The sequence below is a fragment of the Mixophyes fleayi genome, chromosome 5 (assembly GCF_038048845.1).
Source record: "Mixophyes fleayi isolate aMixFle1 chromosome 5, aMixFle1.hap1, whole genome shotgun sequence".
Classification (NCBI taxonomy): domain Eukaryota; kingdom Metazoa; phylum Chordata; class Amphibia; order Anura; family Limnodynastidae; genus Mixophyes; species Mixophyes fleayi.
In genome coordinates this window covers 248,307,185-248,331,413 of record NC_134406.1, presented here as the reverse complement: position 1 = coordinate 248,331,413, position 24,229 = coordinate 248,307,185, and the positions used below count along the sequence as shown (strand labels likewise).

General features: G+C 40.2%; 1 protein-coding gene across 2 annotated transcripts in view; it reads right to left on the bottom strand.

The window, feature by feature from the left end:
* CPQ (carboxypeptidase Q) overlaps positions 1-24,229 on the bottom strand; it is a 331,562-nt gene that overhangs the window by 229,364 nt on the left and 77,969 nt on the right. For both annotated transcript variants that reach the window (XM_075213841.1, XM_075213840.1), the window contains exon 3: positions 3,678-3,885. In XM_075213841.1, the coding sequence (XP_075069942.1) occupies positions 3,678-3,885 (208 nt within the window). The remainder of the gene's footprint in view (positions 1-3,677; positions 3,886-24,229) is intronic.

The window sequence follows — 24,229 nt, the reverse complement described above, 5'->3', positions numbered from 1 at the left end:
CTGCAGGGTCTCGGAGAGTCCCAGCTCAGAAACACCATTCATACTGCACCTCGGACCCGGGAATTTCCCGGGTTGACCCCATTCATACTGCACAAGTCTGTGCCCTGGCAATTTGTGGGAGTCATCACCAGAGCATTTTTCATTGGCTGAAAGCTGGAATATGGAAAAATCTCTCTCTCTCTCTCTCTCTCTCTCCATCTTCCCCTCTCTCCCTCTCCCTCTCTCCCTCTCTCCCTCCCCTATGCAACTATGCCAAAACCCGGGTTGCACCATTCATAGTGCAGGCAACCTGGGTCCGACCCGGGAATTACCCCTCGATAAATCCCGGGTTGAAGACCCGGGATTTTTCACTTGTACCATTCATACTGCACCAAGACCCGGGTCGTTTGAGCTCGCCCCGGGAAAAACCCGGGATTTTGGTGCAGTATGAATGGGGTATAACACAGCTCCGAAGCCAATTAAGAGTAGGGACTTCATCTCTGTGTCCAATATTCATTCTACACATTAATGTCATTAGAGCTAGAGATTAGAAAAGTTCTTGTGGAATGTTGTGCAATTCCAGTGACACTTGATTCCATGGAATGTCGTTCCGCATTTAGTGGAGGTAGAACATCAGTGTCAACTGATTCTGCTCTGTGGTGTGGGTGGGGTATGACGGAGAAGCCAGCGTGAAAAATAAAATTATAGCAGAGTCCCAGTCAGAAGACATTTTATAGGGGGAATTCTGAGCTGAATACTTAAGTCCATATTCTGATGGAGAAATATACAAAATATCATGGCAAAATGTGCACCAAGGCAAATCTTCCACTTAACCGTTTTGAAAATTTCGCTCTTCTCTAGTTGTGGCTTCTCAATTGGGAGTGTTGTATGTAAATACTATTATTAGACTAGCATATTAATAATTCATGTTACCATTATGTATGCTGAATAATCACAACAAATATAATTTATTGTAGTAGAAAATAGTTAGCAATGTTAAAAAGGTTATTTAAAAGATATTTACACAGGTATGTTTTTCCATTTCTTAGGCACACATACATAAATGTATTGCAGCCAAATCAATATCTACTCGGTGGTTAATTTGGGTAATCAAATAAAACTGTTCTGGAGGTTCATTTAGATTTAAATAAAATGTATTTGTAAAACTGAACAATCTGAATTGCATTTAAAGGTTGCAGAAAAATAGTATTCAGTTAGGTGAAAGACTGGTTCAAGTCTCTAATGGAGTTGCCCATTATATAAAATGACTTTGCAGCAATTTAATTGCAGAAACAGTATTATTTTTATTTTTCACCATAGACAATTTAAATATACACTAAACATTATTTGCAATGAAAGTTATTAGTTCAAAAGTGCACAATATATTTTTTTAATTTATATCTCCAAATGATAGTAAACTTATTTGAAAATAATTGTTAAGAATGCAGAAAAGTAAATAGCTGCTTGATGACTTGGTGGTATATTTACTAAAGTGCTTATAGCAACCAATCAGATTCTAGCTATTATTTATTTTGTACATTCTACAAAATGACAGCTAGAATCTGATTGGTTGCTTTAGTCAACATCTCCTCTTTTTCAAACCCGCAGTTTAGCAAATATACCCCCAGGTCTTTCTTCCACTTGTCAATGTATAGAGCAAAGGTAAACAAAATAATATACACAATATATAATAAATAAATATATACATAGTATGAGCATTGTTCCTGATCAACATATTGTGAGTCTTATGTGTGAAAAAAGTTATTTTAAAGAACCCTAACATCCAAGCACTCTGTACTATATAACCCATCCCATACCTGTACTATAATTAGGGGACATATACTTAAAATATAATGTTTGGGGTTCCACCAATACATAATAGGAAAGGAGGTATAAATAGGCATGGTTCAAGTTTTGTGTGTATTGCATACTTGCCAACTTATGGCAAGTATGATCCAGGAGCCTGTTGGGGAAGGTGGGCGTTGAGGTGGCGGGGCTCCGAAAATCGCGTCATGTTGGCCCCGCCTCCGTGACGCAAACCGCATCATTTTACAGCAGTGGCAGGGCCATACGCCGCGATTGAATTGCGGCGTTTTGGACCTAATTCTGCCCACTTCACTAGGAAGTGGGCAGGTCAGGGAGATTGCCACACTCTCTTGGGAGTCCAGGAGACTCCCGTAAAATGCGGGAGTCTCCCAGACATTCCGGGAGAGTTGGCAAGTATGGTATATTGTGCATAAAATAAAACACACAATTTTTTTATTTGATTTTTAAAATAATGTAACCTATGAATTCACTAGGAGCCTAGTGTGCTAGCATGCTGTCCACAATACAGCGTCCCTATAATGTATGTCAGTGACAGGTACTCTCGCACATACTGTAGCAGTGGCCATATCATTTACATGGAAAAGGAATATCACTCTCACTGTCACAGTGTTTTTGGAGCTAATGCATTTCTGGTGTTGTGGTGTGTATGAGTAATGTAATTGCTTAGTAGATCTATCGTTAAATAATTTTGGCATGTTTCCAAAGTATAATGAATATCTTCTATATCTCATCTACAGCTCCTGCATTTATCTGGATTTCAAGGAAATAATTTGTGTTACCCTCAGAATTGTATACTAGAGGGTTACACTTCTGCCGATTCCCTGAATTCTAATACTAATGAAAAAGAGAGTGAACCTGTCAATATTTCTCTTATATCTAGATCTGTGCAATTAAAGTTTAATTCTTCCATTTGTTAATAAAACAGAATTTAATTATTGCTATTCAACAAATATTTACAAAGTAAAGATAGGAAGTGGATTATTTGCGAACGTCCAATCAGCAAAAGAAAGAAAAAAAATCCAATATAAAACTATTACTATACTGTCCCCTAAACAGTGCAACCCTATGTGTGCCTAGTCTGCCTATATGACAAATATATAGTACAAGTTAACCCGTGCATGATACTCATGCATTCTAGTCAAATCAAGCTACTTAAGGTCTTAAAAAGTTCTTGTCATGCATTTGGGCCTAGCCCAGGCCTCCTCAGGCGAAGAGCGTTACTTCCCGACGCAAGCGGCCTTTTTAATGTGTGTTCATGAGGTAAAATTACCTCACGAAAATGAGTTTGACCCCTCAACTCGTAAATTTAGCCTTTACTACCCCTCCCACGGGGGGAAGGGGGGGATGATGGAAGTTAACTGACTTGACTATTCTAATTTTTTTGTCAAATAATGTCAGTATACCAAATTTCAGGTCAATTGGATGAGCCCTTTCTGAGAAAATAGTTTTTTCCACACACACACACACACACACACACACTAACGCACGCCTCTACACATGTGTGTTCATGAGGTAAAATTACCTCACGAAAATGAGTTTGAGCCCTACCAAATTTCAGCCCTTTTTGATTTTTTTTTCACACACACACTAAGAATTTAGTAGGTCAGTGTATAACTCCGCCCAGCAGGTGGCGCTGCAACTTGTTGTTTTTTTCCACACACACACAGACGCCACTAAGCATTTATATATTAGATGTTATCCCCTGATAAAGCACCTGCATAGGCGTGCCCGTTTTGTCTCTATACCTTGTTAGGGGAAATAAAGTATTTTTGCATTCTCCTCTGAGTGCTACAAGTGTTATATGAAACAAATTGAGATTTGCTCAAAGAGAAATTATTTAAGTGCAAATTAATTTGGAGCATTAGCCTTACCTGTTAATAGAAAATGATGCTATTGATCTGATCAAAGATGCCACAGCACCGACTTTAGCTGCCTCCGAGGCTCCCCTGGATCTATACTGTACTGTCTCCCCATAACTGACGAATGGCTGATTGTAAACAACTATCTTCCCCTTGGCTTCCTCGGCTCTGCTCTGCAACTCGGCAAAAGATGACACAACGATCACTTCTGATGTTATTCCTGCAAATCAAAACAAAGCCAGTGTCATACATTTAATACGAGGCCAGGAAAGCTGCGATACACACACATTAGTAGGACTATTTATTATAAAGTGCTGATCGCAGCAATATAAAATCTCCTATGGCCATGATTTAACAAGAAAATATTGCGCTGGCCAGGGGGCGTAGGAAGCAGGGGGGCATAGGGGGCAGTTGCCCCCCCAATGATTTCTGTTGGGTGGGCAAAGTCTGTCCCCCCTCCCCATGAACTTCTACACAAAAGTCTTCATGCTACTTTCTGAAGTCATGGTATCTGTTCTAAACTTGTGAAACTTTTTTAAATGATAGATTGTCTTAGTATAACTATCAATGTTCTTTAATATAGATTGTCCTAGTATAGATTTAATACAGATTGATTGATTTGTTTATTTGTATAAAAGTCTAAGTTTTCCGTTCATAAACATTTAATAACTAACCTGTACTGATGATGAACAACTATTCACTTTATGTTAACCCTGAATTTCGTGGGGTGCGTCCAGTAACAAACATGAGAGCCACTGAAGCATTGAGTATAGGTTTAAAAATAAGATTATTCGGTCAACGAAATCTTAATAACAATAGGTTAAGCACTATGAAAAATGTAAATATTTAAGATGAACAATTGAACTTATCTATCTTTCGAACAAGCTATTGTACTAATTGGTAGTTAATATTAATAATATTCAATAAAATATAAATACATTTTTATAGTAAAATAAACAATAAAACTGGGGTTGGCGAAGCCCCGGAAACACTGACAAAAATTAACATAGGATTGGGAGTCTTTTTATATCTACAGTCACTGTTACAAATGTCGTAAAACGAGATACCAAACGCAAGAAAATGGGGCTCCAAGCCCTATAGTAGTCCTTGGCCTTTCAACACCCCCCCCCCCCCATGAAAATTTTCATTCCTACACCTTTGGCCATGGCTGCTGAGTGATACCCGGCAATACTGGCTGGCAGCTGTAAGAGCAGACCACTTCGACAGGCCAGTCTTGGTGGATCTGCGCATGCATGACTCAGTTAGCCTGACTTGGGCTTTCAGTTACAAAATATATTGAAAATATAAAAAAAAATATTATTCTAATAAAGAGTCACTTTTTATTTGAATAATAAAGCATTTTTCATTTAATATGTCAACTATCGCCATCTCAGAAGAGGAAGAGCCTACAATCCTTATTAAATAGGCTTTCGCCAGTGATATCATCTTCAAAAATAGGAAAAAGCCTTATCTCTGGCGAAAACACCAATTCTGCTGGAGATAGAGCTCTATCTCTCAAAGAGAGAAAAGACCTAAGTACCTTTTTCAGTGTTTGAGAGGTATGATTATACTTTTCTAAAAACACAAACACAAACACTAGGGTCAATTGTGTCTGAAGCCATTTAACCTACCAGAATGTTAGTGGCTTGTGGGAGAAAACCGGAGACAGGAATAAAACCCATGTAAAGACGGGGCGAACATACAATCTACACACATAGTAAAATCAGATCTTTATGCTCTATAGTACAGTATAGTGCAGTATAGTACAGTATAGTACAGTACAGTATAGTACAGTATAGTGCCCACATTCACACATTATCTAGAGTTTTAAATCAGGAATGGAAGATCTAACTGTTGCTTTTCTGTACGCAGAATCATAAAAGATACGGTATTATAATTGGGTACCAATATTAAAAATAGGGAAGGGTGAAGATGAGGTAGGCGGAGTGAAAAAAATAAAAACAAATGAGGGGATGTGACAGGAAGTTTCTACATGAGGAAGACAATACAAGAATATTCTGTATTAAGTACTAATCTTGAGAGGTTTTAAGAGCTGGAGGGTTTTTGGGTAGCATGAGAAATACTATTGACATGAAAAGGAGACTGAGCCTATTAATCATAGGAGTTACATCTTGACTTTAGGAGCCATGGTGTCGACAGCTGACCATAGACATGTTCCCTATTTGCGGAGAGGATCATCTCTAATTTTAAGATACATTTGGTGGGGTCAAGAAGGAGGCATGATAACATTAGATGGAACCAAGAGAAGAAAATCTAATGGCAGAGATGAGGAAATATTACGGTATTTTGGGAGAAAGGAGATAATAGGTCATGTTTTCATAAGTAAGCCTTTAGGCTTACATAAATTAATGAAAATGATTTGCATCTCAAATGAACATGTTTTGGTCCCTGTGATGACACTGGTTCCAGGTGAATTTATAGGATGCATTTTCATGAACAATGGGTCAGTCAACAAAATGACTGCCTCTTCTGCAGTGGCGGATCCAGGGGGGGGGGGGGGGCGATCGGGGCGATCGCCCCCCCCTAGCAGACACTTGCTGCCGACGGCTGCACACTGTGCAGAGCAGCCGGGCAGCACACTGTCCCTGCCTGTCACGGCTGGACGGACCTGCACATACTGTGCAGCCGTCGGCAGCCTAAACTGTTAGAAAGGGGCAGGGCCTAAATCACCCCCCCCCCCTAAATCGCCCCGGGTACAGTCGTTTTCTAGATCTGCCCCTGCTCCTCTGTGTGCAGCTGAAAGGGGCACTTTAACATTATAATATAACTAATATATCTACATAGGTTACTCTTATCAAATACTAAAAACATTTTGTGCTACACAAACACTAAGAACAGCATTATAGTTTAGAGACTGCTTCTATCATTGGCTAACATATTGTACGTTCAGATGCTTCCAAATCACCTCATAGCTTAGCATAAATCAGGCCTGGCCAACCTGTGGTTCTTAACATATGGGAAAAGGGAAAGGGAGTTCCTGTCGCACCAATGGATGAGAGCAACAAACTCACTGATTCACTTTTGAACAGATAAAATACTATCTATAGTGCTGTGCGGGGTGCAACCTTAAACTATGAGTATAACATAGGACAGACAAGAAGTTTGGTTAATAAGGTGCACTAGTGCTCACTAATTTGACTAGGTAAAGTTAACATGAAACATACATATAAAACTTGACTTTTATTATTATTATTAAAAAAATCAGCGAAATATCTAAAATAAATGAACAATTAAAGACAACCAATATGTGAATTTAAACATATTTATGTATGTGCTTATTCAAGGTACACTTGTGTGTGCTTATTGAAGGCTTTGCACAAGCAAAACGCGTTTCGGAGTCTCGCTGGATGCACTTGCCGATTCCTACTGTTTTTCTAGGAATCAGCGAGTGCATTCGCTTGGGTGTGCTTATTCAAGGCACACACAAGCGTTTCGCTTGTGTGTACTTTTTTTTTTTTATAATCTATTTTTATTGAAATCAAACAGCGTATACATATGTATGCAACAACATGAACACATGGTATAGTACTTTTAACTTTTGGTTGTAAAACAACAGTAATTACAAATTCCACAACATCTGCAAAGCAGTTCTTACATTTTGTTAGAAAAATAGAAAGCTCATTCTGCTTCGCAGGACTAAATAAAGTACAAGTGAACATATCCATAGAGGAGTGTAAGTGTTTAACCGCTCTGTAGGAAAGGGGATAGGGGATAGAAATACTGAAGGGGAAGACTGGGAAGGAAGGCAAGGGAAGGGGGAGGTGGGTGCTGGGCTTCATATATTTCACTGAGTGTACAACGTATTGTCTTTGAACTCTATCCATTCTGACCACAGCAAGTAAAATTCACTATATTTATCAGCCGCAGAATAAATTATCTCGTCCATTGGCATATAAAAGTCTATACGTGCAAACCATTCTTTTATAGTGGAAGCTGATAGTGATCCCCAGTGGACTGGTATCGCAGCCTTTGCTGCACTATTTAGGTATTTTACAGAGGACTTTTTATATTGGGAAATTGGTATTTTAGTATCATTGAGTAACCAATATCTCAGACAATTTGAAAATTCCATTCCCAAAATTGTTTTGGAGATGAGGACCACCGCATCCCAGAAAGGTCTGAGTGCCGCGCATTCCCACCAGGGGGTAAATGTATCATAGTCCGGTTTTTTCAACTCGCCGGAAATCGGCGAGTTGACAGCTAAAATTTAAAGCGGTGCTGGCTTGTAAAGGCAGGTTTGCCTTGAAAGCACACAACGGTCATTGTATTCTATATCATTAAGATTTTCCTTCACTGAAACATAGGGGCCCAGGCAAAACCAGAACGGGCAAAACTATTATTCCTCCTTCACCAAAATTTACAGTTCACAGTGTGTATTCAGGTAGGAAGCGTTCTACTGGCGTCCACCATACCCAGCTTCATCAGTCAGACTGCCAGATGCTGAAGTGTGATTCGTCACTCCAGAGAACGCGCTGCCACTGCTCCAGAGCCCAGTGGTGGTGTGCTTCACACCCCTCCAGTCAACATTTAGCATTGCGCACAGTGATCTGAGGCCTGTCTGCTGCTGCTCCGTCATGGAAACCCAATCCATGAAGCTGCCGACAAACAGTCCTTGTGCTGATGTTGCTTCCAGAGGCAGTTTGAAACCTGTTAGTGAGTGATGCAATGGAGGACACACACGCTTCAGCCTTCAGCTCCCCCATTCTCTGAGTTTGTGTGGTCTACTGCTTCACGGCTGAGCTGTGAAGCAGGAGATGAAATGACTTGTTGGAAAGATGGCATCCTATGACAGTGTCATAGTGAACGTCACTGAGCTCTTCAGGACCCATTCTACTTCTAATGTTTGACTATGGAGATTGCATGGCTGTATGCTTGATGTTATGCACTTGTTAGCTGTGGGTGTGGCTGAAGCACACTTTCATCACTAAGACCATATTTATATATAAGTTAAACTATGCAGTAATATTAATTCTACAATATAGCTTCTTGAATAATAATGCAAATTTTGATCAAGGAATAGCCACTCCCCCTTCTCGTGCACCTTGTCCCGACTCCCGAATCGTACATGTTGGGAGGCAGGCATTGTGTTTTTTCATTTTATGACGCGTAATAAGGGTTAGTTTTTAATAAAGTGCAAACATGCAGAGACCCAGAGCAACCAATCAGTAACTGACTTCAATTAATCTAAGGTTTACACATTTTTAAAAAAAAAAGAAACACACTGATTGATTTGTTACTCACTGATTGGTTTGTTACTCACAGTGCCTACTTGTAAAATTCCAAAGGGTCTATAACCTGATATCCATATTCTGAATATTCCATTTTTAAACAAATACACCAAACAATTAAGGATCCATTTCTTTTGCTATCTACATTGGACTGGACTGAAAAGTACACTGTTATTGCTGTATAATAGAGAGAACTGAAAATTACAATAGATTAGTAAATTATATGTAAAATATGTGGAGCATATGAAATGCAAAAACAACTTTTACAAACAAAGATTCCTTAGATTTCAGGTACCTCTGTCATATAAAGACATGAGTACAATTCACATGGAGGATGTATAGGCAGTATATACTCACATACATGCTTTTTCTTTTTACATAATGCCTGGTCTTTATTCATGATTCTTGTTCTGCAAATCAGCAGCCGCCCTTAGAGAGATAACACAAGTGTCTCTCCATTGATTACTTTCAGAAAGCAGACAGGGAAATGCATCTGTGTTTCAATTTCTCACCTGTTATACAAGCCGCATAGTTCTCCTGCTGGGTCTCCAGTGAGATTTACGCCTGCTAGTTTCTATTTACAGTTCGCAGTGATTTATGTTATAAGATCTGTCAGCCAGAGCTGTCGTGATTTGGCTGGTTTGTTACACGGAAATATGGTTTCCAGGGGGACATTGACTCAAGTATGTTAATGTGATGCCTGAAAGTGCAAAGAATTGTACAATTGTATCATATAGGAGAGATTGACGGTTTCCTCCACTGTGATCAGCTCTTATCGCTGCCGGAGGATACAATTTTTGCATTTAATACAAAAAAAAAAAGGATTTTGGCAAATACACAGAAGTAATTTCCTTCCAAGAAACATATGATTGGGCTGGATGGATTATGAAGAATAAAGTATGAAGAAAAAGAAAATCACTTTTATGTTAAACTTAACCTCTAAAACTGTGGATGAACTGACTTTTTTTTTAAATGGGTTGTCGACTTTGGGACAATTTCCCCTTTTTTAGTAGGTACTAGCCATGCGTAGGAAAGTGCTATTACCTAGTTACCAGATCCCCACTGTCAGATAAGCGAGCTTCAAACAAGCTGCAGTGAAAGGTTTGTAGTGAATGTTTGGACAGGATTGGACAGGAGCTGTAGCCAATCAGATGTCGTTTTCACATAAATCTCCTGTCCATGAATGCTAAGGGCAGCTGCAGTCCCAACGGTCCCAGTATAGGTGGGACAGTCCCAAATTCAGAGTGTGTGTTCAGTGATGCATTGCTTCTGTTTGAATTTGATTTCCATCTGTATGAATTAGAGTTTTCTGAAAACCAAACCCACTCAAACTTAGGGGATCCGAGTAGGCATGTGAGCCAGCTCGCTACGTTTTGAGTGTCCTCGGATATGAATCGAGACAAAACGCCATTGTTGCATTGTTGGATCTCGTGGGTTTTGGATTCCATAAGTATCTCCCTCCCCAGGAGATCCAGCGCCATTGCTCACACAGAAACAGGGTTAGCAGTGTTCTTGTCACTCTCCATTCTCCAGTGACATTGCTCATACAGAAACAGGGGTAGCAGTGTTCTTGTCACTTTCCATTCTCCAGTGACATTGCTCAGTGCCATTGCTCATACAGAAACAGGGGTAGCAGTGTTCTTGTCACTTTCCATTCTCCAGTGACATTGCTCAGTGCCATTGCTCATACAGAAACAGGAGGAGTAGCAGTGTTCTTGTCACTCTCCATTCTCCAGTGACATTGCTCAGTGCCATTGCTCATACAGAAACAGGAGGAGTAGCAGTGTTCTTGTCACTCTCCATTCTCCAGTGACATTGCTCAGTGCCATTGCTCACACAGAAACAGGAGAAGTAGCAGTGTTCTTGCCACTTTACAAAAATTGACTGTATATGACTGGAAATTAATGTTATTGAGGTTAATAATAATGTAGGAACAAAAAAGAGCCAAATTATGTGATTTTAGCAAAAAAAAAAATAGGGATCTAGAACCAAAACCAAAACACAAAGTTAATTTAATGCCAGATGCCACGAATGTTCGGAAATGTACTGCTCAATACTGTGACCAGATGCCATGATCACCTACCACTGGTGCACACTGCAGTGCAAGGGTGTTTTTAAAATTATTATTATTATATGACAAAAATTGAAAAATCATTGTATTTTTTTTTTAAGAGAAAACTGCATTCTGTTCCATGGTAGAAAATTGAGCCAAGCATTCTCTCTATGTAACAGAAGACATAAGTAGGCCACTTGCAGATAAAAATATAGATGAAACACTGAAATGACAGGGTCTCCTTTCCTTTTGCTGAACCCTTATTGTTTCAGCACTTTTTGTCCATAAATGGCAATTTTTTTATTGTTTTCAAAGTCTATTCATTTTTTTTATAAAGCAAGAAGAATACACACCGAAACATCAAGCCCAAATTTGAAGAATACATACTCTATATGAGCAGGAACTGACCAAGGAGCAAAATAAGTAATATTTCTGCTGTCACACACATTGTACACAGTAAGCATAACTTAATTACCAATTTTAATGGGTTTCCCACTTGCAGATTATTATGTTGCTATGTACATGTCCTTCTATAAATGACATTGTTTTACGTTTTGACATCTTTTGGTGTTTTTCGCAAAGAATTTGAGGTGCATTTAACAAATTATGATAGCCCGAATATCCGGAGAGAAGAGCTATTTTCTCCAGACAATCTCAGGACATCACTTAATTTATCAAGTGGTTAAGACAGGAAAAATTTCCATTTTTCCTGCATTTACCCACTTTTTGTTGATTACCACAGTCCCCACAGAACTCTATGAGGACTTTGATGTTAGCAAATTATCAAGCAGCAAAAAGCATTGCTTTTCACTGCAAACTGACACCATGGGGTAAATGTATCAAGCTGAGAATTTTCCGGCGGGTTTGAAAAACCAATCAGATTCTAGCTATCATGTATTTAGTACATTCTACAAAATGACAGCTAGAATCTGATTGGTTGCTATAGGCAACATCTCCACTTTTCAAACCCGCCGGAAAACTCTCAGCTTGATACATTTACCCCCATATCAGGATGGCGTGAGCATACGTGTTCTATGGGATCCACTGAAGATGTCAGTCGTGTACGCGCATTTCACTTCTTGCACTAGCCGGCAGTGTTAGGTTGCAGGTAAAGAGCAATAGTACTTTGTGGAATAGAGGGTCTTCGCTGGGGCTCCCTGAGCAGCTCTAGCATAGTACATAGCAGCGTTACAGCATTATGTATCGCTGTCATTTGCACCCATACATAATGATTGTTACTGATGCTGACTGATAAATAGACCCCTTTATCTCATGCAGGCACCTGTCATGTCCTCTGCTTTTGTATACGACACAAATTAGCTGTTCATTGGGAATGGCTGTGTTCACAAAGCAGTGATGCAACATATCCTCGGGCAGCACAAATAAAGAACATTGCTTGAATGATAGACACAACTTGCTGAAAAACACAAAAGATCCTCCTTTCATAATTGTATCCCTGAAAATCAGCAGTTGATACACACCGTTATTCTGGTATGGGGTCAATTTAACAGAACTTGCAAGGGTGGAGACCTTGCTAAATTTGAACTCTAATATTCAAATTAGATATAGGAAAAAATCTATTAACAGCAACAAGTTGCTGATAACTTACAGACCATTTGAGTCCTGACTAGTTCCTCAGTTTCCTTCTAAAATATTCTTATTGTGGTGACCCAGTGGGTAGCGTTGAAAGTGCTCACTTTGTAGTAGGGACTTGCGTTTCATATGCACAGGTGCAAAGACAGTTCCATTCATATCAATGATGATGATAACGCGTTTCATGGAGACATGATCCCTTCTTCAGGGTGCTGACCAGGGGGTAAATGTATCATACTTCGATTAGTACAAGACGCCGGAAATCGGCGAGTTGACAGCTAAAATTTAAAGCGGCGCTGCCTTGTAAAGGGAAACTTCCCTTTACAAGGCCCAGAGGGGTAGGGTTCCGGGATGCCTGGGGACGGATGACCCATTAAGTTTAATAAACAGTGTACACTTATGGATGGACAAGGTTGAGTACAGTGTTCTCCCGCCACCATTGCAGCTACAGTTTTATTTAAATAAATAAGAGTTATTTGCCAACAAGTCGGTGTGGTGTCTTTTATTATATTACTTAAGAGTTAAGACCAATGCCTATTGGTTATGTTATCCACTGTAAACATTTTATTCCTCCTTTTGGTTTTCTCCTTTCACTTATATACCTAAAAAAAGTTTGATCCCTTTTCATACTGACTGGGCCATTTTCTGCCTTTGCACATATGATTACCTTCTTAGCCTCCTTCTGTTTAACAAGATATTCTTCTTTATTCTGAGTCTCCTTACAGTCTCCATTTACATCAGATATTCTGTCACCATTTGTAAGTATTAAGTCTAATAGTGCGAGTGGGCTCCCTCACTATTTGCTTGAGGGATGCTCATTGCTAGTGTACAGCCCCAGAAAATTGCAGTTTTCAGAGGATTTCTAATGCAGTCCTTGGTGCCCTATTTATCCCTCCAGAGCTTGACCACAACAGCTAACACCATCTGAAGATGGAGTTAGACACTATCCCATAGGTAGATCATTACAAGTCCATCAGAACCTGTAAGAAGTGATTGCAATTGCAACTATTTTTCCTCCTATCAGAACCACCGTCCTGACTGAAGAATTTTAATAAAAGGCAATGTTAAATCATTTGTTATGACTACGATAAGAAATGATAATAATGTGACAAATACCGTGACTAAAATATGATGGGTTATAAATAGATCCCTAAATATTTTACAGTGGACCTGTCAGACGTCGCCTCCGCACTGACTCTGGTGTGAGAGGCAGTCGCCTGGCCCGGCCGCTAGTCGCTTCCCACTCACTTCGGGGTGCCGCGCACGCATGCATGGTCCCTGGCGCTTCCCATTGCTAGGCAACGGAATGTCTAGCGCATGCACTCGGCGGTCAGCGTCCCTGACTGCCGCAACTCTGCCTATCAGAGGAGACTTAGGGTGATTTAAGGGAGACTCTGGCATGGGTGCCAGAGTATTTGGTCTCACCCTTGCTCCAGCTATTGCCTGCATCTGTTCCTGTCTGTGTTCTGACTCGGCTTCACTCTCCGGTTTTCTAATATTTGGCCCCTCTCTGACTATTCTTTGGATTTCCCTTTGGTACCGTGCTGCCCATTGGTTTTGACCCAGAAATGAAAAAATGATAGGTATCAATTCAGTAATTAGAGGTATTACTCACATCACACACACATTATAAAAATAAACAATGTTACCTTGTATAATTATCATGCTGACAGTGGAATGGAGAACAGTGAGGAGTGTAAGCACTGGAGTGAAGTTATTCTTGGCATGTAGGTAGAATCTGCTGATGGCTTGCAGCTGCCTCAGATGAACAACAGGTTCAATATTCTACCTCAGGAATGTCCCAATGACAGGATAATTCGGGAGTCTGGAACCATGCCACTGGAAATACAGCCAGATAGCTAGAAATTTCATATTCCATTTGCAGCCCAATGTCCCAGCAGGCCAGTACTGCAATCTACATTTCATATCACTTCTCATAACAGATGAAAGAGGAATTACAGCAGTGTCTCATTTAGCCTGATACTCAGCTCAGGCACCATACTAGGAAATGTAATGACATGCAATATGTTAATGATTGCTCATCAATGGAGGCAAAAAAATCTTTAGCTGCCTGCATATCTGATCGTAACCCTTCAAAATACGTTACAAAATAATAAAAGCAGGACAGTAATCTCGAAAGAGTGATGGGGATGTGTACAGAATATGCATATGCTCAGCACACAAACATTTTGGAGAGATAAGTAAAGCATTCAATGGGAGGAATTACAAAGATACATTTTATACAACCCTTAGATATAAGTGTAATTGCAGAAACCAATTGGCGTGAACAGAGTTTTGCAGCCAACAGAACAGGTCATACAAGCTTCACAATCCGCTTTTGTTTGTCTGTTTTGTAGATTTTCATTCCACAATGTATTTGTACATTTGTAGGACGGGGAACACTTCAAGCCTAAATCCATGCAGCAAAACGTGTACAATATTGCTGCCACGTGTACTATATTGCTGCCACGTGTACGGGGAACACGTGGACGGGGAACACTTCAAGCCTAAATCCATGTAGCAAAACGTGTACAATATTGCTGCCACGTGTACTATATTGCTGCCATGTGTACTATATTGCTGCCACATGTACTATATTGCTGCCACATGTACTATATTGCTGCCACGTGTACAATATTGCTGCCATGCGTACTATATTGCTGCCACGTGTACTATATTGCTGCCACGTGGACGGGGAACACGTGGACGGGGAACACTTCAAGCCTAAATCCATGCAGCAAAACGTGTACAATATTGCTGCCACGTGTACTATATTGCTGCCACGTGTACTATATTGCTGCCACGTGTACTATATTGCTGCCACGTGTACTATATTGCTGCCACGTGTACTATATTGCTGCCACGTGTACTATATTGCTGCCAGATGGAGAACAAAACGAACATTCTAAAAAAGAAAAAAAGTTGCTCATCTGATCTGCCCTGTGTTATGGCTCCCATTGGAAACAGAAATAAACTTTTAGAAGAGAAGAAGAGACAGGTCTTCACCTATAGCAAGTCACCTTTCTCATAGACATTGATTTTCTCACAGGCACTCAAATGGCCACAGGACTTAAACTCAGCGTAGTAGAAGTTTATCTCAGTACCCGGTAGCGATGAGGTGTAGAGACTGGGAGTATAGCACACCAGACAGTATATAAGAGGTAAACCAGTAATGATGCTAATGGTCGAGGGCAGACAACAAGCAAGGATAAATATAGACAAGCCAGAAGATTAGGGTGGACAGCCAGCAGGGATGGTCCAAGAAACAAGCTAAGGATCTAGACAGGCAGCAGAGAATGTCCAGAAGGTCGGGCAATAGCAAGAAACGAGGTGTAGACACAACACTATAAACGGCATGGAGGCTAAGCCCTTCCTGCCTTTTCACTAATGTTGGCCAACTAGAATGCTCCACTGGGAGTGAGCATCCCACAGCAATTGGTGATTGCAGCCATGAGACTCATTCATTAGTATCCTGGTTGCCTGGCAACCAGCTGGGATAGAAGAGGCAGTCTCCCCGACAGGAAACAGAGTATCGGCTGCTTAGCAACAGCCGGGACATGAATCAGTGTGAGCCATACAAGACGCGCGGCAGCTCATAACAGCCTGCATAAAAGAAATTACTTTTAATTCCAAATCAATAAAAAACACCTCCATGTTTAAACATACTACAAAATAATACTCTCACATATATTACACATATTTGCCAACATTCCCAATTGCAAGCCTGGGACAGTTTATGCAATACCTCCTTTTAGCCCAAACCACGGATGACTTACAAAAATAAAAACAGCCATTTTGAGTGACGGCATGCGACTTTTAGCCACCAGAATCAGGTACTTTTGCCAGGTATGGACTACATATACAATAACATACTGAAACATTCAAATGGCCCAAAGGACAGAAACTGCACCTGTCCCCCTACTCATATTGTCAGCAGCCTTTTTGTGTGCTGAACTAATAATCACGAGGATGCCACCAATAAAATTATTAGGGACAAGTCACTAGGAATGAGGAACTTGCTTCAGTTATGTCACTGGTTCCGAGGTTACGACAGTGTTGTCACTGGTTCCGAGAGATTCCATTAAATGCATTCTTAGGAACATTGGTTTCACCCCACAACCATGTAAAATGTGGTTGGGCAACATCCATAGTATGTGTAGTTATCATCCAACCACATTAATTGTGCTCAATGCGATATGGTCGACGCAACTCTGCTTGTGTATACATTGCAGAGCATGAAACACAATAACTGTACTTAACGCTGCCGCTAGGCTTATATTCCTTTCTCGACCCTACACTTCTGTCTCCCCCCTCTACCAATCCCTTCACTGGCTCCCCGTACCCTACACAATCCTGTTCAAGCTCCTCACTCTTACATACAAGGCCCTCTCCAACTCCACAGCAACCTACATCTCCTCCCTCCTCTCTATTCATGCCCCATCCCGCCCTCTCCGATCGGCCAATGACCGTCGCCTCTCTTTCCCCCTGATCACCTCCTCCCATGCGCGTATCCATGACTTCGCCCGTGCTGCCCCCCTCCACTGGAACAAGCTCCCTCCCTCCATCAGAATTTCCCCTAATCTGTCCAGTTTCAAATGGTGTTTGAAAACCCACCTTTTTCTTAAAGCTTTCCAGTCTCCCACTTAACTTCCTACCTTTTCTTCTGACTTTTCCCCTTCATTCCCCTTCCCTTATCCTTAATTCCTCCTTCTCTCCCTCTCTCCCCTGTGTCTCTCTGTCAGTCTACCCCACCCCTTAGATTGTACGCTCCTTTGAGCAGGGTCATCTCTCCTCCTGTCTTCACCACTTTTAACTCTGCCCGCCAGCTACCCAGCCCTCCTCCTCGAGGACCCTCCTCCCCCGTCCCCTCTCGCTCTCTCCTCTTCCCCCTGGGGGTCTCCCTCTCATCCGTGCCCTCCCTCCTAGGTGTCGTTGTTGGCGGACCTTTCCCTCTCCCCTCCCCTCTAGCTGTGCCTTGAGCTCACTGAGTTACTGTGATTATTGTTTACTGTTCTGTGCTGTCTCACCTCGTATTGTAATTTCGTTTGTCCCTGTACGGCGCCGCGGACACCTAGTGGCACCCTATAAATAAAAATTAATAATAATAATAATAACATGTAAGGTGATATTCTATTTACCAATTTAAAATATATTAGTACCCAAACATAAAATATGGATGGAAAATTTAGTCATGTGGAGCACCAGGGTACAAAGATGCAAATTTAGACAGTATGACACAATATAAATAGGGCCTGAATGGAAAACAAAAACAGCAACTTTGAACCTTGGCAAAACCATGTTGCAATGCAAGGGGTTCAAATGAGTTTATTATTTTGCACATAAGTTAAATACTAGCTTTTTTGTTATGTAGGATGCAAATACTTGATAGCTTTATTTTTACACTGACATTAAAAGTTGATTTAGGATATGCTCTACCCCAACTATAAATCTGTCCTCACATTTTAAATTTACCTCCCCTCCAATGCAACATGGTTTTGCCAAGGTTCAAAGTTACTCATTATTTTTGCTTTACTTTCCTTAATGAATCAGGCCCTATATGTGTCAGTCTCCACATCAGCACATATGGGCTTGGGTTACGATAAGTCATTATCATCAGCGAGTATTTGCACCTGCAAAACATACCCTTCCTAACAGGCATATATGCGTGTTTCTACAGGTCTGCATGAGCCGCATTTGCGTGAACTTGTACTCGGATAAAGTTATAACGCTAGTTCCCTCCTCCGTCCCACCTCTCCAGGTGCAGGCAGATGTAAGTCCCATAATCTCTACTACACATACTAGTTTTTGAATCCAACATACAGACCAAACTAATTAGTACTATACAATTATCATTACCGACAGAATTAAAACTGATCCTGAGAATTACATAACAAGACAATCAATATTGGGCAGCTTGTCACTATTTAAAAGATTAGGGACATATTCAAGGAGATTTCAATACTATAATATGCAGTCACAAAGGCTAGAACAGTGTCTTTGTGACTGCCAGTGCTGAGAGTTAAAAGGAAATGTTTAATATAATGCATCAAATATATATATCATTATGGAACATTAAGGAGAATACTATTCAAGTAATTTTAATAGTGCAACAATACTCTGCTTACATTTTAATGTCAATTGTAATGTGAAAGTGCCTTAAGGCAAGATATTAACATCATCTGCCAAATGCAAGGAAAGCTGCTTACAGCTTCACATTATGTGTCACACACTCGCTGCCTTCACTCTATTATAATAATAATACCAAGTATTGTCATATTGCAGATTGCACAAAAACTGGGGGATATGTTTAAGTGTCATTATAATTTGTGAATCATAATATCAGCCGCAGTTTTTCCAACTAATCCCCCTACGGTCACTTATCACTGTAGAAATGGAGCAAGGTAAAATCATAATACTCAACCTTTCAAGAAATACTTTATTATGCACATTACAGTTTTAAAGCATAAGTACATTTTTTTCACTTAAAGTAATCACTAAAATACAAGTATGCAAGATTCTATATGATGTTACATTTAATAACTATAATATATACATTGTAACCGGGTTAAGGGAACAGGTGCTTTCTCCAGGGGTAGATGATAGTGTACAGCAACAGAGAAGTCACACAAGTCCAAGGTTTTCATAAAACTGGGCTCAGCCAGCTTCATTAGGCTGAAAAAATAAAGAAAACTTCAAAATAAACACCTTGCCTGCCCAGCACTAATTAAACACACAGGAACATCCTCTCACCTGTGAAGGACCTTGTGTCCCACACACATACAAAACACCAGATTTACTGGTCCTCCAAAGATCTGAGAGAGACTGCGACTGATCTGACATGCTTTTAAAGACACCTTTCAGGTGCAACTAATAATCGGTCTCCATTTACACAGCAGGAACCCTTACCAGTTTTTCCTAAAGTTGAACATACTCTTTGGGAAGCTTTTCCCAAACACCAGTAATCTCCCTGGGGTTTAAAAGCATATAAGACAGGCAGCCTGGAACATTATATATATATATATATATATATATTTATGGAGGTGTTTACGGATGTATGCCATAACACCACCTCTCCTACTGCCTTCATTGTAAACAAAATTCCACTCACATTTTGCATACAGCTACCTCTAATTTTCCACTTCGACAACTGTATGGTTGAAGTGGTAGGTTACTACGGGTAGGTTAATTGGCTGTTATTAAATTGCCCTTAGTCTCTCTCGGTCTGTGTGTGTGTATGTTAGGGAACTTAGACTGTAAGCTCCAATGGGGCAGAGACTGATGTGAATGAGTTCTCTGTACAGCGCTGCGGAATTAGTGGCGCTATATAAATAAATTGATGATGATGATATATATATATATATATATATATATATATATATATATATATATATACATACATACACACATGAACAAGAACAAAAACATGTTATGTATGTATACAAAGTAAACATTATGCCCTCACTATTTCTTGTGTACATGTAACACAGCCTCAATTGGTTGTGCTACATGAGGAGCACCCCACAACACAAAGACTCTGAAGATGTTAGTGCACAATTGAAATATATATATATGTATATATATATGTATATATATATATATATATATATATATAGTACATGTATTAAACACTGCTGAATCACCTATGAATAATAGATGCACCTCAATAGCTGAAGTTTACTGACCTGCTCCTTCCCCTCCCCCCCAGTCCTAAGGGCTTGCTCCATCATGACCCACCAAACTTTTAAGTTCACACTCTAAATTGGCTGTGGGTGTGGCCATCAGGTGAGGGCTGGCAAATGTTTGCCCAGGGGGAGCAAGACGTGACTCAGCAACCTATTATGAACACTTTAAAGGTAACAAAAGTGCAAGTGGTGCAGTGACTCAGCCCAAGGTAGCCCAATATGGGACCGATCCAGGCTGCCCCTGGTGGCCATAAACTGCAATCTTTGTGACTGAAGCTTCTGATTGGTCTTCCTGCTCATACTCCCCTCCACAGTGTCACAGAGTCCCAGATCTCAGACACAGCTGTGAGATGAACCAGATTTCATTTGGTGCTTCAACAAACTATTGACTCCACTCAAGTTTTAATTGGATTTATCATGTGTTTTCCAGTGGTTGATACACATACTTGTAAGAAACTTTATTAGAACTATTCATGTACATGCTTTATACTTTTTATCTAAATGGTTTATAAGTTAACAATTAGTGATGCAGAGAAGCTGAAAAGTTTAAATTATGCTTTTCAATTACAAAGCAGCATAAAATGGTTTGCTGATCATATTATTAATTGAGGAATACAAATGAAAAAAAAAAAAAAAAAAGAATCGTCAACTCCCTTACAATGAGTGAATGAATGCCACACATTCATGACTGACTGAGATAAACTCATAAATGGCTAACTCCGCAGACCCGTTTTAGATACAATGGGGGGACATTAATGAATTCTGGTGCCAAGTAAAAGGTGGTATTACCCATAGTAACCAGATGTTTGCTTTTATCTTCTAAATGCTCTAGAAAAATTAGTTAATGTATTACTGATTTTTATATGAAACACCACCTTATCCTCTGCACCAGGTTTAATAAAAGCCCCCACCTTTCCCCCTCACTGTGCAGACTAGACCTCAAATTTATGTCCTGTTATGTAAAGAATGTAATCGCTACATCAAGGTATAGACAAGGGATAAAATTCTACAGAAGAACTATTAATAATGGCCCCATTATCCTGGACCTCAAGAGCAGTGTGCAATGGAGGAAGAGGAGGCAGCCAGATGGCACCGTAAGGTAAGTGAGAACATTGTGTTCTTCACTAGAAACGGTAGTGGGGCCTTCAGAATTTTACTATGCGGCCCCCAAAGTTCTAGCTAAGCCACAGGTTAACATATGCAATGATGAATTGTTTGTATGGCTTCCAGACAGAGAAGCAGCTGGTTATGCAAAGCCTGTGTAATATAATTGTCCAATAACAAAACAGATTGGTTTGATTTTGCAAAGCAACATCATTTAAGTCTGATATGGAAAGTCAATGAAGCATTTATTCATCTTGTAAGCCATAGCCAAAAGTGTCAGTAAACAAAGTTCGTCAGACCTGCCTCTTGCCAGAAACAGATGGGATTCTCATTAAAGCAGTGGGCAATATTTTTGAAACAAACAATATGCCTGACAGCTACAAGTGAACATCACATGCACAATATACATTTTTACCTGAGTACTATGTGCACAGACACAACAAAGATGACATCTTCTGTTTCACAGAATAATGCTGGTACTTTTCTAGATGAATGCTCTGGCAAGATTCCATTTAATTAAATTGGCAATTTATAAATAAAAATTGCTTATTCTTTGCTTTATTCTAGACTTCTATTTCTGGTATTGTTATCTGTTTGCTAAATTTGCTCTGTAGTGCTGCAGAAACTCAAGCTAAGAAATTAAACTGTACCTGCCATGCAGATTTTAAAATCTAACTTTAATTATAAAGTCATTGTAAAATCTAATTGCAACATAGCTATAAACACGCTGTTTTAGAGAAAGTGTCGCCCATCCCTCTCTGTTTAAAGTCCTTTTAACTACAGTCATTACCAAAAGTTTTGAGAATGACAGAAGTATTGGTTTTCACAAAGTTTGCTGCTTCAGTGTTTTTAGACCTTTTGTCAGATGTTACTATGGTATACGGAAGTAAAGTTACAAGCATTTCATAAGTGTCAAAGGCTTTTATTGCCAATTACATTAAGTTTATGCAAATAGCCAATATTTGCAGTGTTGACCTTTCTTTTTAAAGACCTCTGCAATTTTGCTGTCAATCAACTTCTGGACCACATAGTCAATGCTTGGAGTTTTTCAGAATTTGTGGGTTTTTCTTGTGGGTTTTTCTTTGCCCAATCCTCTTTGAGGATTGACCACAAGTTCTCAATGGGATTAAGGTCTGGGGAGTTTCCTGGCCATGGACCCAAAACTTCGATGTTTTGATCCCCAAGCCACTTAGTTATCACTTTTGCCTTATGACAAGGTGCTCCTTCATGCTGGAAAGGGCATTGTTGGTCACCAAAGTGTTCTTGGATGGTTGGGAGAAGTTGCTCTTGGAGGCTATTTTGGTACCATTCTTTATTCATGGCTGTGTTCTTAGCCAAAATTGTGAGTGAGCCCACTTCCTTGGCTGAGAAGCAACCCCACACATGAATGGTCTCAGGATGCTTTACTGTTGGCATGACACATGACTGATGATAGCACTCATGTTTTCATCTCCGAATAAGCCTTTTTCAGATGCCCCAAACAATCTGAAAGGTGATTCATCAGAGAAAATGACTTTACCCCAGTCCTCAGTAGTCCAATCCATGTACCTTTTGCAGAATATCAGTCTATCCCTGAAGTTTTTCCTAGAGTAAAATGGCTTCTTTGTGGCCTTCTTGACACCAGGCCATCCTCCAAAAGTCTTCACCTTACTGTGCATGCAGATGCACTCACACCTGCCTAGTGCCATTCTTGAGCAAGCTCTGTACTGGTGGTGCCTCGATCTCACAGCTGAATCAACTTTAGGAGACAGTCCTGGCGCTTGCTGGATGTTCTTGGGTGCCCTGAAGCCTTCTTCACAACTATTGAACCTCTCTACTTGAAGTTCTTGATGATCCAATAAATGGTTGATTTAAGTGCAATCTTACCTGTGAAGCCCTTTTTGTATAAAGAATGATGTTGCACGTGTTTCCTTGCAGGTAATCATGGGTAACAGAAGAAGAACAATGATTTTAAACACCACCCTTCTTTTAAAGTTTCCAGCCTGTTATTCTAACTCAATCAGCATGCCAGAGTGATCTTCAGCCTTGTCCTTGTCAACACTCTCATCTGTGTTTGTGGCAGGGCTGAAATGCAGTGGAAATGTTGTTTTTAGGATAAAATTCATCGTCATGGCAAAGAGGGACTTTGAAATTAATTGCAATTCATCTGATCACTCTTCATGAAATCCTGGAGTATATGCAAATTGTCATCATAAAAACTGAGGCAGCAGACTTTGTAAAAATTAATATTTGTGTCATTCTCCAAAGTTTTGAATATGACTGTAAGGATAATTGCAAGCTAGCTGTGGAATAGAGCCTTGATTTCCGTGACTAAAAGGGAAGGGGCTTCTATATCAAGGAGAGGGGTCCAACATTTTAAAGATTTGGTTTGCATTGGGGGGACTGAGGTAGGATCTGGGTGGATCATGGGCATGGCCTCACTGTCCAAATTTCCTAATCAGGAATGTTGTTAAGTATGCTGTTGATGGAGGTCATCTAGAGAGTGGAAGGAAGTAGGACACTTTGAAACTTCCACATGGCTCAGTTTATTGGGGAATCCTACAAAATTGGTGGAAGACCACTGGAAGTAAATTTATCAAGGTGCGAGTTTCCTGCAGGTTTGAAAAGTGGAGATGTTGCCTATAGCAACCAATCAGATTCTAGCTATCATTTTGTAGAATGTACTAAATAAATGATAGCTAGGATCTGGTTGGTTGCTATAGGCAACATCTCCACTTTTTCAAACCTGCAGCTTGATAAATTTACCCCTTGGTCTTACATTGTGTACTCTGCCAAGATGTCAGGGAGACTCACGCATTTTGGGTAGTCCTCCCAGACCACTGGTACAGCAGTTGTTTATCCCAGATCCGGGCCACTTCCTGGACCTCCCCCCTTCGGCCATGT